General features: G+C 53.2%; 9 protein-coding genes across 9 annotated transcripts; 5 read left to right on the forward strand and 4 right to left on the reverse strand.

Moving 5' to 3' along the window:
* Nucleotides 1–127: 127 nt before the first annotated feature.
* Nucleotides 128–567, reverse strand: M409DRAFT_17237 (uncharacterized protein; the record flags this gene model as incomplete). Its single annotated transcript, XM_033803971.1, has 3 exons — nucleotides 128–297; nucleotides 353–368; nucleotides 424–567. 3 exons carry the CDS (start codon nucleotides 565–567, stop codon nucleotides 128–130), a joined length of 330 nt encoding a protein of 109 aa, XP_033674184.1.
* A 247-nt stretch (nucleotides 568–814) lies between these two features.
* Nucleotides 815–1,282, forward strand: M409DRAFT_62840 (uncharacterized protein; the record flags this gene model as incomplete). Its single annotated transcript, XM_033815330.1, has 3 exons — nucleotides 815–863; nucleotides 1,021–1,133; nucleotides 1,184–1,282. The coding sequence occupies 3 exons, from the start codon at nucleotides 815–817 to the stop codon at nucleotides 1,280–1,282; spliced, it is 261 nt and encodes an 86-aa protein (XP_033674185.1).
* An 839-nt stretch (nucleotides 1,283–2,121) lies between these two features.
* M409DRAFT_49759 (uncharacterized protein) lies at nucleotides 2,122–3,458 on the forward strand (the record flags this gene model as incomplete). Its single annotated transcript, XM_033811339.1, has 4 exons — nucleotides 2,122–2,240; nucleotides 2,293–2,851; nucleotides 2,929–3,349; nucleotides 3,400–3,458. The coding sequence occupies 4 exons, from the start codon at nucleotides 2,122–2,124 to the stop codon at nucleotides 3,456–3,458; spliced, it is 1,158 nt and encodes a 385-aa protein (XP_033674186.1).
* Nucleotides 3,459–3,609: 151 nt separating this feature from the next.
* M409DRAFT_17240 (uncharacterized protein) lies at nucleotides 3,610–4,977 on the reverse strand (the record flags this gene model as incomplete). Its single annotated transcript, XM_033803972.1, has 4 exons — nucleotides 3,610–4,390; nucleotides 4,449–4,532; nucleotides 4,599–4,786; nucleotides 4,837–4,977. The coding sequence occupies 4 exons, from the start codon at nucleotides 4,975–4,977 to the stop codon at nucleotides 3,610–3,612; spliced, it is 1,194 nt and encodes a 397-aa protein (XP_033674187.1).
* Nucleotides 4,978–5,701: 724 nt separating this feature from the next.
* Nucleotides 5,702–7,359, reverse strand: M409DRAFT_49761 (uncharacterized protein; the record flags this gene model as incomplete). The annotated part of the gene is made up of 3 exons (XM_033811340.1): nucleotides 5,702–5,871; nucleotides 5,930–6,678; nucleotides 6,728–7,359. The coding sequence occupies 3 exons, from the start codon at nucleotides 7,357–7,359 to the stop codon at nucleotides 5,702–5,704; spliced, it is 1,551 nt and encodes a 516-aa protein (XP_033674188.1).
* A 1,156-nt stretch (nucleotides 7,360–8,515) lies between these two features.
* On the forward strand, nucleotides 8,516–10,282 carry M409DRAFT_49762 (uncharacterized protein; the record flags this gene model as incomplete). Its single annotated transcript, XM_033811341.1, has 4 exons — nucleotides 8,516–9,010; nucleotides 9,073–9,142; nucleotides 9,203–10,111; nucleotides 10,164–10,282. The coding sequence occupies 4 exons, from the start codon at nucleotides 8,516–8,518 to the stop codon at nucleotides 10,280–10,282; spliced, it is 1,593 nt and encodes a 530-aa protein (XP_033674189.1).
* A 787-nt stretch (nucleotides 10,283–11,069) lies between these two features.
* On the forward strand, nucleotides 11,070–12,710 carry M409DRAFT_49763 (uncharacterized protein; the record flags this gene model as incomplete). The annotated part of the gene is made up of 1 exon (XM_033811342.1): nucleotides 11,070–12,710. The coding sequence occupies one exon, from the start codon at nucleotides 11,070–11,072 to the stop codon at nucleotides 12,708–12,710; it is 1,641 nt and encodes a 546-aa protein (XP_033674190.1).
* Nucleotides 12,711–12,887: 177 nt separating this feature from the next.
* Nucleotides 12,888–13,928, reverse strand: M409DRAFT_49764 (uncharacterized protein; the record flags this gene model as incomplete). The annotated part of the gene is made up of 1 exon (XM_033811343.1): nucleotides 12,888–13,928. One exon carries the CDS (start codon nucleotides 13,926–13,928, stop codon nucleotides 12,888–12,890), a length of 1,041 nt encoding a protein of 346 aa, XP_033674191.1.
* Nucleotides 13,929–14,077: 149 nt separating this feature from the next.
* On the forward strand, nucleotides 14,078–14,705 carry M409DRAFT_62844 (uncharacterized protein; the record flags this gene model as incomplete). Its single annotated transcript, XM_033815331.1, has 2 exons — nucleotides 14,078–14,226; nucleotides 14,279–14,705. The coding sequence occupies 2 exons, from the start codon at nucleotides 14,078–14,080 to the stop codon at nucleotides 14,703–14,705; spliced, it is 576 nt and encodes a 191-aa protein (XP_033674192.1).
* Nucleotides 14,706–14,857: the final 152 nt, after the last annotated feature.

Consider the following 14,857-nt stretch of genomic DNA (forward strand, 5'->3'; position numbering starts at 1 on the left):
ACTACATAGGAGACGGAGAGGTCGTTCCCAGTACAGATCGCCCTTGTTTTCGTGAATCTCGAAGACCGTAGTCCGTCTTTACTTCTCAAACTTTGTACAATGCTTTCATCCCTTTCAAAGTCTCCATCTAGTGCTTCTCTGGTCCTTGTCGGTACAGTCGCAGGGTCTTGTCAACCGCGAGCTTGCGGCCCAAGCTGTAGACGGCGGCGAAAATGGCAGCTGCCAGGACAACACCGAGGGGGATCAACTCCGGTGGGATCTTCTTGAGCGTGCGCAGGCGCTGGGAGATTGTGTGGGCTGGATGGTCTCGTTAGTCTCGGCGTTTCGGATGGGTTCGTGGGTGCTCAAGTACCGCGTTGTTCCTCAGCCTGGTGTACTGTTAGCTTTCGTTTCTCACACATCGCATTCGCATGTCACCCGTACCGGAGCCTTTGCCATTCTGAGGCCAGACGTTCTGAAGCCCCTCGTGGCTTGGTTGCGGAGCATTGGCACAGCCCGTGTCCGGAGCATGGCGGCAGCTGGCTGCGAGCGCAGCATATTCGAGGCGAGTGATCGTGTCGACTGCATGGCGGCGAGCAGAGAGGAGAGGGTGGAGTGGAGAGTCAATGGCAGGAGCTCTTCGCAGTGAGTGAGGTGAAGCCGTTCAATCAAGCTCGCTCGAATGACATGCGCACGGGCCTCCGCGGCTCGGCGAGCTTGCCGCTGGCTGCGAAGGAGAAGGGCATCATTGACACTTCACCTGCCAAACACCCACCACTGCGGCGACGAAGCACCCCCTCTACCCTCCGATCAAACACCCAATATCACCGCCAAAATGTCTGACGATGAGGAGCGCGTCACCATGCCTTTCAAGTTCGTGACTGGTACGTATCCCGCCCTCTGCATGTGCATATGGAAGCTCCGCTAACCACTTATCACAGCCGGTACGTATGATTGAACACCTCCAATGCCTCGAACGACCTCTCTGGAACACATCGGAGCACCTTTATGGCTATGCGAGCCCAATTGACATCCTCTCAGGCTTCGATGCCCGCTTTCCGAACCAGAACCAGACCAAGCACTGCTGGCAAAACTACGTTGACTACCACAAGTGCATCCTTGCCAAGGGCGAGGACTTCAAGCCATGCCGCCAGGTATACGCGAACATCTTGTGAGGAGGGATCTAACATTGACTTGTGTACAGTTCTTCCTCGCCTACCGCTCACTTTGCCCGGCTTCTTGGACACAGAGATGGGATGATCAGAGAGACGCCGGCACTTTCCCCACGAGATTGGATCAATAGATGGGATGATGCGATGATGCGTGGCATTGAAGGAGTGGTGGAGTGAAGGGATACAACAGCTTGAAGTGGAGATTCAGCTCAATCGCAGTGTACATACGCGCCCGAACCGATCAAGAGAAGCTGCCGTCCCAAATCCCACTGCGAGGTATTCTAGGGTCCCTCCCATTCTATGACACAAGGTCTATGGGCCTTTCCCAAGCTTGTGCCTTCGAGCCTTCCATCGTGAATTTGGACGATATCCACGATTTTGAGACGATTGCACCTCTAGGCCAACGAACCGTGCTTCGCCGATTCTTACCGACATCACATGTCTCTCACGCCATAGATATCGCCACCATCTTGCGACTCAGACTTGCCACACTGGACTGAGCCAACAATGCCCCCTCGCCTGGTAGCTCATGCTGGAGCGAGGGAGCAAGCTGAATGACCACTGCGGCGCCGTCGTCAGTCCCAAGTACCAAGGAAGTCTGTGTGAATGATGCTAAAACGGTAGCCTTTGTAGCCCTTCTCCTTCATTTTCGAGGTAGGAGATATGTGCATGTCGAAGGTCGATCACTCGTTGCTGAATGCGATTGAAATTCACCCTGCTTCGTTAACTTAGAGCAACAGACAAATGCCAATTTGATGGTCTTGACCGGGGACCTCTGATCACACTGCCGATTCTGAGAGCAAGCAGCATGCAAGACCGCATGCTGCAGACGTGTTATCTTCATCACGTGCCTCCGCGTTGCGCGACATGGATTCAGGGAAGTCGCTCCTCGCTCCTGCCCATTTATGAGACGCTCGCGTCATGGCTGCCTGAGGACCGCATCTGGGCTTCTCGACTTTGACTTCACTTCATGCCATTCCGACTCTTCCTCACCCAGACAGCACCTCCAACTCAATCGAGGACCACAGACTGCGAAGCCGACAGCGAGAGAGCCATCATGCCGGTCACCTTGAGCGCAGGTCTTGCTCTGTGAGTACCGGTGGACATGGGTCTTCTGCAACCAGCACTGACATCTCAACAGAGCAGTACCCGTCAAATCAGACCTGCTCGGCGAGCGATTGGAGGCTTACTCCATAGTCGTCCCCGTCTTGCGCGCCCTTCGACGGTGTCATCGCTTCGGCAAAGGTCCAAAAGTTCACGTCACCAAGCTTCCGGCTGAGATCGAGCTTATCATCGAGGGCCTCATCATCCGTGACAGACAAGAACGCTATCGCGACTTGTCTCGTTGGAAAGATGCATTCCGTCACTACGAGGGACACTGCTCGCCCATGGACCACATCAACGCCTCCCCATTGCACGACAGAGCAGAAGACATCGACCAATGCAAGAGCTGCAGAGAAGCCGAATGGAAGGATCCAGCAGCTTGCGAAAACAGATGTGAAGACGGAAACGCTGATCAGTGCTGGACTTGCTCACAAAAGTGTGACCCCGGCAACTGTATGCGCACTTGTCGTGCCCAGATCAACGAGCACGTGAATGACATGGTCTTGCAATGGGAACCCGGTGTTGACCTGGACGGCGATTGCGAGTCTTGGGAGAAGATGATTGACCAGAAAGGCGACTTTGCCAAATATCAAAAGGTAACGCTTCCTCCGCCACCACGCTCAGAGCGTCGCCGACTCATGAAATTTTGAAGCCAAGCCACTAAATTCTTCAGGTACTTCGCCAACATTTTGGTCTTGATGTCTTCCTATCCAGCACCAGGATCGCTAGGCAAGATCATGCCACTTGGCCCCGCCACCTCAACCACGACTGGCGCGACAAGCAGTCGCTCAAGACCACGCTTTGCTACCTCACACTGGCGGGACAGTTCGCCGATTCCAAGACCTACGAGGAGAGTGAAATGGAGGCTGACTGCGGCGGCGGAGTTTTCGACATGGCGCAGGCTATCCCCATCAAACCGTTGAAACGAAAGGGAGATGCAAAAGCAAGCAACCGATTTCGCCGTGCCATGAACATCCTGGGTCTGGAGGTGTATCTTCATCCAAGCCAGCGAAGCTCCTTGGTCCTACCTGATCACGAAGATGATGACAATGTAGAAGACCCGAAGGAAAACTGCATTGCCGGCAAATCTTGGGGTATGTCTGCGCCTTTTGCAGCCGAAACCGCATACTTACCTGTACAGCAGCTCGCTCCGCAAATTGGCCCAGACTGGTACTCCTCGTCAAATGTGGTTTTGGTGGATGACACTGATTGGCAGACGGAGACTCTGATGAAATCCGCAGTTTGCTCGCGAATAATATAGCTTCGTTTTAGCTACATCAATCACACCGAGTAGCATCCTTTAAGGTGGCACGAACACTATCGTCTCATCGAATTCATGTTCCACATGCCTTTCTTACACCTCCTGCTTGGCCTCCACTGCCTCAACCTTCGTCAAAGGTCCGTTAAGCACCATCAAGCTCATGACCTCGTATAAAGTGTCCGCCGCCGCCATGGTTGTCAGCTCTGCGTTGGTATCGTACGCCGGCGCGACCTCGACGATGTCAGCTGCCACAAGATTGATGCCCTTCAAGCCCCTAACAATAGTGCGAAGCTCTCTCGTAGACCAACCACCCGTCTCTGGAGTACCCGTCGCTGGAGCGAAAGCTGGATCCAGAGTGTCGATATCGATGGAGAGGTAGACTGGGTTCTTGTGGCCCACACGCTCGTGGATCTTCTTGACGATGCCCTCAGTGCCAATGGTATCGATCTCACGAGCTTCAACGATGTGGAAGCCAACGTAGCCATCGTTGTCGTAGTCCGACAGACCACTCAAGGTGGTACGGATACCAGCATGGATGTTGGTGTCGTTGCGAAGGAGACCCTCCATTGCCGCATGGTAGAAGTAGGTGCCGTGGTTGATGCTGGCGATCTTGGAGGGTGCTCCTCCGAAGACCTTCGGCTTCCAGGTGTCGAGATGGGAGTCGAAGTGGATGACTGTGATGGGACCATAGGCTCTGTTCATGCTCCTGAGCAAAGGAAGCGTGATCGTGTGGTCACCTCCGAGGGTGATGACTCGTGGCAGAGTCTTGCCGTGCTTGGAGATGCCGGCCTCGTCTGCACTCGTTGCGGGAGCTCGCATGAGGATGCTGTTGTGGCCTTCTTCGATCTGCTTGAGGGCCCATTCATTGTCGTATCTATAGCATTGGTCAGTCCTCTGCCTTCGTGGCTGGCTCCGTCTACCTCTCAACTTACGAAGTCACAGGAATATCTCCACAATCAATCACCTTCGCCCAGCTGTTGAACGGGTTTGCATCGAGTGGCACATTGTATCCGCCGCTGAAGCGCACTTTGCGTGAGCCTCCAGATCAAAAAGCACTACTTGTAAGTCTGTGCTGTACGTACTAGAGATTGAGACGGCGGCTACCTTGGCGGATGCCTGAGGGACCGAATCTTGCACCTGGTCGATAGGAGGTGCCTGTGTCGAAGGGCGCGCCGATGAAGGCGATGTCGTATTTTACGTTCTCTGTCGCGAGGCAGGGGGAGTACTCTAAGCGGCCGAAGGTCGAGATGCCTGAGAAGACGGAGTCGGCCTGGGCTTTACTCAGTCATTTGTTCTGGCTGGGCCTCTTTTGCTGCGTACTTGAGTTCCTCCATCTCCTGGAAGAGTGTTATACCACAAGCTCTTGTGAGGGCCGGCCAGTGGCTCTTGATCGTGTCCGTGGTCGCCGTGGGACTGAACGGCCGCTGCCAAAGCGGCCAAAGTACCAAATCGCTTCAGCATTGTGTTTCTTCTTGCAATTGACAATCCTCCTAAGAAACGAGAGGAGCTGGACAGAAAACAGAGGACAAGAGCTCACTACTTCACCTTCCCAGACCCGAGACAGCTCGCTATTGACGACTGATTGTTTACACCCGTTACCTAACAGCTACCCAATATCTGACCGGCGCCCAGAACCCAGAGCTCCCGGCGAGGTCCAGGTCAAGCTGCAAACACAAGAGCAACAATGTCGTCAGGACTCGCAGGCGTACATGAGGCTTTCCTTGTTCCTGGCGATAGGCAGAGGTCGAGGAACATTCCTCTTACGTGGTAGCCGCCGCTCGGCAAGGCGCACATGCATGAGATGACCGGCGCGGCAGTCCATTAGTCAAAGAGGCCTGTCAGTGATGATGCGGATCGCGTGTGTTGCGAGGAGGAAGTATCCAAGAAAGGTTGTGTGTTGTCGTGCAGATGATAAGAGGTGGGGTCCGGGAGTGAGCTTTCTTGTCATCGATCGGAAGCGGCAGGACGTGGCAGGAAGGCAAGGGGCGATGGAGATAGGCAGTTCTTTGGAAGATTTTCTGGGTGCGCGGTGTCTTGGGATTTCTATACTCGAATTGGAGTCATCAAGGTGTTAGCACGATCCAGCACAGGCCACCGTTAGGACTTTTCTCGGAGAAGGAGCGTTCATTCAAGTGAATGTTTAGATTTTGGAATGGAAGATCTATCTCTATCGCAATGCATCATGTCATTGTAAATCGCCCTCCCCCTGTTCGATCCGTTCACTCGGATCCATCCTGTTGAATGCCTCGTCGACTTCCTTGTGCCAGTTGCTGAAGGCAACGATTGCCCATTCAAGGACGCCGACGATATATAATGCGATACACTGGCCAACCCAAAGTCCAGCAAGACCCCAGCCTAGATAGAGCGATGTCAGTATTCGAGCATGTACGAGAGAGGTCGTCCATATCCATACCGTGAAACGCCAGATAAATCCCAAGAGGCAAGGCACCACAGTAGTAGCTCACGATGTTAACGATTGCACCAACATGTTGTCTGCCCATGCCTCTCAAAGCACCTCCACAGGAGCCGTTGAGTCCATCGGCAATCTGGAACAAAGCAACATACGGCAAGACGTCGGCCGTGAGCTTGACCACATGCTCATCGTCGTTGAACAGCCTTGCGAAGTTGTTCTTCGTTGCCATGAGAATGGCCAACACAACTGCGCCCAGGACCATTGATAGCCAGGCAGCCGTGTTCGCGGACAGAGAAGCACCTTCCGCATTCCTTGCCCCCAAAAGGTTGCCAATCCGCGCAGACGTAGCAACGCCCACTCCAAATGGTATCGTGTTCATGACTTGGTCAGCAGTCATGATGACCGACTGAGCAGCCAAAGGAATGGTGCCCAGCTGTCCGGCAACGATGGCGACGATCTCGAAGGCCCACCACTCGGTGCCCACATGGATCACTCCCAGGATAGCGATTCGGGCAAAGCTGCCAATGTTCTGGAAACACCTTCGGTCCCAGCCACCCCAGCACTCCCAGCCAGCGACAAATCGGGTGTATAGCAGGAGTAAGATGAACGAAAGCCAGTATGATATTCCGGTTGCAATCGGTGCGCCAAGTAGACCAAGCTTAAAGGTGTAAACGAAGAGGAAGTTAAGTCCAGCATTAATGGGAGAGGTAATAAGCAGGCAGTACGTGCCTGCTCTCATGATGCCTTGTCTGGTCTGAAGTCAGCGCCTGCACTTTGGGGTCAGTTCGATATACTCACGCCTGCAGATACTTCTTCAAACATTCGAAGTAGATGTAGCCCAGTCCTCCCGGTATCAGGACAGTGAGGAACTTGGAGGAGCCACTAGCAATGTAATCCTCTTGACCCAATGCCTTGAACACAGGTTCCGAGAAGATCCAGAGGATGTTTACTGGGATGTAAAAAAGCCCAAGAACGAAGAAGGCGCGCTGAAGAATGACCCCCAGATCGTGCTTGTTCTTGCTCCCGGTGAAAGACGCTGATGCCAGCGTATCCATTGCGGTTGTGCCACCCATGCCAATCAACCAGGCCGTGCACATTGCAAACATGTAGGAAAATGCAGCCACGGCCAAAGCTTCAGGGCTCAATCGTCCCACAATCAACACAGAGACAGTTTGCAAACTGTTTTGTAACGTGTAGGCCAAAATAACCGGGACTGAACTTTTCAGAAGTATCCAGAATTCGGTGGCAATCCTTTGGCTTGGACTCTGTTCGTCTCCCTCGACCACATCACCCTCAAAAGGTTCCTCATCGTCTGGTTTGGGGAGTAATGAAGTCCTTTCGTTTGGACTTGCATCCGTGCACTTCTTGCTGCGAAGGAATGAAGGTAGCCAGGAGCGCGCACCTGGCGCTTCGTGTTGATCGTTCTCCATTGCTCAATGCCAGTAGCCTCAGAACTTGGGTTGTCGAGGTCCTGGACACAAGGAGATACAATGAATAGGAAAGGTCAGCTGCAAAAGCGAGCCATCTCCAAAGAAGTCCGAAAGCACCTATTTTCTTTGCTATTTCAATGATAAACCAAAACGGACAGAACAGACAAGGGGAAATGTCAAGACCAGGTGGGCCTGGCAATGGCCCCAGAAGACCGACGTACGGCCAGAGGCGGTGGATGCGAGTTTTTAGTCACAGAATCAAACCTGCAGCTCGTCCTCCTGTCCTACAGATTGGCTGAGGTCCATGGCGCGCAGACAAAGAAGCTCATACAGCTCTTGGAAGCTTGATGAGCCCGCAGAGATGAGTAGCTGTGGAAGGGCTTATCGTGGCCGACGGGGCGTTGTGAGTAACGTAATCGAAGAACAACGCAAAATGCTTGGATCCTGGTCTTTTCGGCCGGCCGGTGGGTCTTTTGGCATGCAGATCCGCATCGGCTTGGTCGGCGTGGAATGACATGTTTTGTCGACTTTACTTCAGGACAGAAGGATGGTGATGTCTTGGTTCGGAGGCCAAGATGGGGCAGCGTCACGTGTGCATGAAGCTCGAGCCCCTTTCCTTGAATAAGCTTTCGCACTGATCCCGAACCGACATCGCGCTAGAGAGCAGATGAGTGCAAACCCGTCAACAGAGACATGACCTTTGCACGACAACGCATATCGAACATTGATCGCTTCGAGCATGAAAAAATTCGAATGTCGAACGATACGACTTGCTGCACGATGATGGAGTGATCCCTCGAGATCCATGTGGCTGCCACGCAGATAGCCCACTTGGGAAGGAGGCTAAAAGGATCTCTTATCATTGCCCACTGAGCGCGAGCCAAGGGCCGCTCATCTCACAGGCGATAGACGAGGCAAGTCGTCCGGCAAGCCTCTCATGCAAGATGGCACAGGGTTTCGCGTGGGCTCGCGCTCCTGTGAGACCTTGGGCGTCCGGGCCCAGATTGTCTGATGGTTTTCTTTGAAGAGTTTCTTGTTCGGTTGCGCGAGGCTCCATCTTCGCAGCAGGATTGTGTTGTACAAAAGTCGCGTGCTGTATTTGAATCGCAGATACCTGCATGATTGCATCCAGATTGGAAAGTACTGAACGCTGAGAATGGGGTCTCTCGACAAGACTCTCTCTGCCGATGAGAAGCGGCCTCTGGATCTGGAATCGACTCCACAGGATGAGAAGGATTCCGCCAACAGAAAGACATCGATTGCTTCCATTGCAGGTGTCATTGTCAACGCATCTGGTCACAAGGATCAACTGCAACGGCAGTATGGACTGCTCGCCATATGTGGTCTTGCTTTGAACATCGACAACGCTTGGATCGCATTCGCCGGCTCTCTCCAGATCTCTGTCCTCAATGGAGGTCCGCCTGGAATCTTATACGAATACATAGTGGCATGCTTTTACTATGCATTCATCGGCGCATCGATTGCTGAGCTGGCGTCTGCTGTACCCAGCAGTGGTGGAGTCTACCATTGGGCTTCGATCACCGCAGGTCCAAAATATGGCCGAGTGCTGGGCTTCTTCACTGGAGGTCTGAACTTCTTTGGATGGATCTTTGATCTCGCATCGATCATTAGCATCCCTGCGAATGTTGTGGTAAGTCAGTGCGAGTCACATATCATTGTGCGGTGGAGGAAAGCTGACTTTCATCTCGATAGGTCCAAATGTATGCCATATTTCATCCTGACTTCGTCATTGAGCCCTGGCATCAATATGTGGCATTTGTTTGTAAGTCTTGCTCCATCCTAGACTTTTCACTGCGATATGGCTCTGACGATTATCTCGAAGGTATCCTTTGGCTAGTCACGGCCTTCGTGATATTTTGCAACAAGTTGATCCCATATCTGCAACATGCAGGCTTGTTCCTGGTGATTGTCGGTGGCCTGGTCACCATCATTGTTGTCGCAGCCATGCCCAAACAGCACGCCAGCAACTCGTTCGTTTGGACCGACTGGCAGAACCTGACCGGCTTACCCAATGGCATCGCTTTTCTGGCAGGTGTATTGAACGGAGCGTTCGCGATTGGCACACCCGACGCTGTGACACATATGGCAGAAGAGCTACCAAACCCCAAGGTCGACTTGCCCAAGGCTGTGTTTGCTCAGGTCGGCCTAGGCTTCGTCACGGCATTTCTCTTTGGGATCACCATCTTCTACGGCATCAGTGATCTCGACGCAGTCGTCAACAGCAATGGCTCGTTCCCACTGGCCGAGGTGTATGCCCAAGCAACCGGAAGTCGAGGAGCTACCTTTGGGTTACTCCTGATCGTGTTCCTGTCCATCATGATCTGCGCCGTCGGCACGGTGTTGATGCTTGGAAGACTTTGGTGGGCTCTGGCCAGAGACAACGCCACGCCATTTCCTGGCTTCTTCTCCAAGGTCGATGAGAATTTGTCGTGCCCCATTCCAGCTACGATCCTGTGTTCGGTCTTGACCACAGGATTCGGCGCCATTCAACTCGGATCAAAGACGGCATTTACCGACCTTGTGGGATCGTTCATTATACTTACCACCATGTCCTACTTTCTAGCCTTCTTCCCACACATCCTTAGCAAGCGCTCAAACGTTCCTCCTGGGCCGTTCTGGATGGGTAAGGCAGGCTATGTGGTTAATGGAGTTGCCTGCGTCCTCATCGTGTTCTTCAACATATGGTTCTGCTGGCCATTCGCGTACCCTGTTACTGTTGATCTGATGAACTGTAAGTCACATCTCAAGTCCATGGCTCTGGTTCCTGCTAATCTCTCGAACAGACAACTCGGTCATCTTGGTTGGCGTGGTTCTTCTGACCGTGTTCTGGTGGTTTGTTCACGGGCTGAGGAAGTACCCGGGTCCAAAATTGGCGAAGCTGTATCTCGAGGGAGTAGAGTAGTAACAATGTAGAATCAGAAGATGAAGAGCCGCCATTACTGATCATGAGCTATCCTGACTGTGCTTTTCGCTCAAGTCTGGCATGCCTACCGCCTTGCACATTCCCAAGCCCGTTATGTCCACTTGGACATAGGTCTTGCAACGTCATATGCATAAATCAGTCGCGTCAATTCAATTGCCCTGCCCTGAGAGGGGACCACTGGCTGTTGTTGTGATGATGGATCATGACTCCGATGGTGGTTTCAGCCCGGATTCCACTCCGGCATGCCGATGCAGGTCGGAACTGCACGGCACTCGGTGCTCGAGCGGAGTTCACGATCAACACAGCGCTCTGCAGCACTCTCAATCCTTGCATCTACATGCACATATGATGCATTCGCAAGCAAGGTATCCACGCAATATCAAGACGCAAGTCAGCAAGTCCATCGACGATTCAGAGTCCAGGAAATGTCACTGCCTAAGTACGGCGTTCGCCCCTTCAACGCGCTGCGCGCGTCCCTAATCAACGAACCCGAACACCGTAAGCTGAAAACCACGGCATCCCTTCTCTCAGGCACGACATTGGTAGGCTAACGACTCCTGCGTGCCCCCTTCGTTCGTTTGGCGAAGACGTGCGAAGCATGTGTCGTCACATCGGAGTTCTTGCTTTCGTCTCTTGTTTCTCTCCTTCTCTAACAAGATAAATGTCTGGCGATTGACGCGTTTCCTCCTTACACTGAAGAAGACAGCAGGAAATGAGATAAAACATCATTCTTGAACCTCGCCTTGCGCACCTAGACGAAGTCGAGATGGCGAGATCGCAGCAATACTACGAGGGTGCCAGCGAGAACACTTCCACAACAAGCAAACACAGCTACAAGACGTCCTCGACGGCCTCCATCGAAGAAGACATCATGCCTGGCGAGACCTCTCCACTCCTGGCCCATGATGGCCACCGTCCAGCGACCGCCCACTTCCCCAGACGACGGACTCTACGATCTCCTCACAGTATCATGGCCGTCGTCCTTCTGGCCGTGTTCCTCACATGCTGCGGAGACCAGTTCGTGGACTCGCCGGAGACGCGTATCTTTGAGAGCGTGATCTGCTATCGTTACTATGAGAAGGTAGATCCTTCCAAGATCAAGCTGGGAAGAGACGTCGTCGGTCCAGGCGCAATTGGAGGCGTAGACGAGATGTGGTGCAAAGCAGACGCAGTCCAGGACCAGTTGGCGGTCGTGAATGGCTACCAGTCCTTCTTCGATGGTTGGCCTGCGTTGATTCTTGCACTCCCGTTCGGCTGGGCGGCGGATAGGTTCGGACGCTGGCCGTTCTTGTTCATAAACCTCGTTCAGTTCGCTCTCAAGAACATGTGGAGGCAATTTGTCACCTGGGACTGGCAGGCTTTCGATATTCGAGCCATTTGGGGTGCCTCTGGCTTCGCCATTCTAGGAGGCGGATCAGCCACGGCATCGGCCATGTTCTTCGTTTTGGTGTCGGACGTCTTGCCAGCGGAAGAGCGAGCAGGAGCATTTCTGAGACTTGGGGCTTCAAACCTGGCTCCAAGCTTGTTCATACCGCCTCTGGCAGCGTGGCTGATGACGATCAATCCATGGATTCCATATCTCATTGGAACACTGATGCTAGTCCTGGCTGCAGTTTTGTGTCTGTTCATTCCCGAGACATTGGGCTACGGCCGTCGAGATCATGGCGAGACAGCAGAACTTCCACCATCCGAGGAGACGGTGCCCGAGTCGTCCAGACCAGAGAGCGCTGCCGTTCGATATTGGAACGGCTTCCGCTCATCCATCTCCTTCCTCACAGAGGACTGGCGGATCCCAGCCCTCATCATCCCCTTCGTCGTCCACATCCTCATCTCCAACCTCACGCGCCTCATACTGCAATACAGCAGCAAACGCTACGGCCTCACGATCGCACAAGGAACCCTCCTGATCACGCTGCACAACGGTATCCACGTGCTCCTCCTCTTCGCTCTCCTACCATATCTCTCAACCTTCGTCATGAAGAGATTCAACCTCTGCAACCAGAAGAAAGACCTCTACCTCACGCGAGTCTCGCACGTCTTCATGGCCATCGGCTGGCTTTGCGTTGCTGCGTCTCCAAATGTCTGGACTGTGGCCATCAGTCTGTCCGTCGCGTCGCTAGGCGTTGGATCAGCTCTCTTGATGAGGAGCTTCCTGACATCTCTCCTGCCCGCGCATCATATCGCCCGGACTTACAGCGCGATTGGTATCGTGGACACGCTGGGCGCGATGTTTGGCACGCCAGCTTTGGCTGGTCTTTTCAAAGACGGGCTTTCGTTGGGAGGCGGATGGGTTGGATTGCCCTTCTATGTAATTGGGTTGGCCTCGGCGTTATTTGCTGGGTTGCTGTTTCTTGTTAAGTTGAGGAAGAGTGGAGGGAGTGAACAGAACGATAGAGACGAAGAATAGATACCCACTGTGTTTTTAAAGCATACATGAGAGAGCGGAGACAGTCAACGAATACAGATACATGCCAGGTTGGTTCACTAGAATATGCAGGCCCAAAGTCTGTAAAGATTACTGTGAAGTGCGTCTGATCAGTGTTGTGGTGTATTGTACATGTCCATGTTATGATAAGGCTACATCTCATGCTGCTATCGCGTCCTGCTCCTCTTCCGCATCTTGTTTGGCCGCCGACTTGTGCTCACGCTTTGCTTGCTTCTTCGACTCCTTGAATGCCAGCTCCTTCTCATACTTTCTATCCACCAACTGCCTCAGCTCACGCTTGAATTCCCTTCGCGTATGCTTTACAAGCTCCTTGTATTGACGTTCACTCAATTCCAGCTCTGGCTCCTCGCCTTCCTCTACAGGCTCGAGCTTGTGCTTCAGATCAGCCTCGAAAGCCTCCAGTCTCTTCTCCACGTACTGGGGGAAGTACTTCTCCTGCACCCTATCCTTGGCTTTCTGGATGGCGTGGTCAGGACTGGGCTTTGTTCGCACCCAGCCATTTGATGTGAGCATTACATGCTTGAATCGATCCACTCGGAACTTGATGGGTGGCAGATCTGCGCTCTGCTCGATTTGAAAGGCGTCGTCCATTGGCACAGATTCCAGGCCCTCTTCGTCCAGTGATGCATCCTCTTCCTCGCCTAGAGTCTCTGCCACAGCTTCCAGCTCAGACCGATCAGCAGGCAATCCAAGTCTTTGACGCTCAGCAGCGAATCTGTTCTTCACGGTGTGCGTCTGCATGATCGCCCATCGCAGCCACCAACCCGACTCGCCCAGTGACTTTATCCTCGCCGACTTCTCCCCAAGCAGATACTCATCAAGACCGCCCAGCTTGTCGATGGTCCTGAGCACACGCGCGCTCACGCGAACCTGGACATGGCGATTCAATGCTTTGCTGAAGAGTCTCCGTGTGAAGATATTGGGGTGCCATGATCGCCGCGTCTTCGTCTTGAACTCCTCGCTAACGTTGTTGCCGAATTGAATGCGCTGGCCGCCGTAGAGACCTAATCGGGATTGCCTGAACCATCTCGTGGGACCGTGTGGATAGGGAGGGAGGACTTCGGCGAGGGCTTCAGGGTCGTTTTTGTCCCATTGTAGACTGACTCCTCGTAATGATGAGGTCGAGAATGTGCGTCGGCATTGGCATATCGCTCGTGGTTGCCGGAATAGAGCAGCCATGGCTAGTGATGGAGAGAGGGAGGTGAATTGGTGCTGTTTGAGGTTTCGGAGGTCCGCTGCGGGTTCTCCCGTCCAATGTCTCTACCTCGAAAGCATTGAACGACCAACTATCTACATACACACGTCCCCCGACGATAATTACTTCCAATATGGTGTCCCTATCACAGCGAATGCGCAAACTCCAAACCAAACTCCTCGCGATACGACTCGGACCGGGCGCCGTGGTGCTCCCCAAAGAAGTGAAACGGATACACCTACGCTTTGCGCCTAAAATCAATGGAGGGCATATGGGACCTAGGTATGCTCTCAAACCCATGAGCTGGGATTCTGTAGCTCACAGTTCTATTTAGGAGGTTCTGGCGGCAAGAACTCATTCGATTAAAATACCACAATCCGGCAGTCGCCATGACGGTCGATCGAGACATAGAACAAACCGATCCAGCGACAATGTCCGTACATTTCGCGCCAGAGGATGCGAGTCAAACATCAGGAAGCGCGACAGCTTCGTCAGCGCCGTCAACACAGACGGAGAGGGTGGAGACGATCAATATGAAGAATTATACCAATTCTGAGATATTAGATGCTTTGGTTCAGTTGACGAAGGCGTATCCCGTGGAACCAACGCCTGAGGAGCGGGAAGAGTTGGCGAAGTTGGAGGAACAGAGGAGAAAGAGCGAGAAGGATAGTAAGCTATCACAAGAAGTGCGAGCGAGAGTGAAGAGGGAGAAGGAGTTGCTTGAGCAGGCTAGGGGAGATGTTGCAACACAGGCTGCGTAGACGATATTTGAAGAGGGAGTATCACAGGCAAGATCAGAGATACCTTATGGCATGGCATTGTACAGAATAGCACGGCGCTGGTGGGGACATGATGAAACTTGGAAGGTTGAAAGGCATGCTGTACATTACGCTCATACGCTCAGAATCGCAAG

The sequence above is a fragment of the Zasmidium cellare genome (assembly GCF_010093935.1).
Source record: "Zasmidium cellare ATCC 36951 unplaced genomic scaffold M409scaffold_2, whole genome shotgun sequence".
Lineage (NCBI taxonomy): Eukaryota > Fungi > Ascomycota > Dothideomycetes > Mycosphaerellales > Mycosphaerellaceae > Zasmidium > Zasmidium cellare.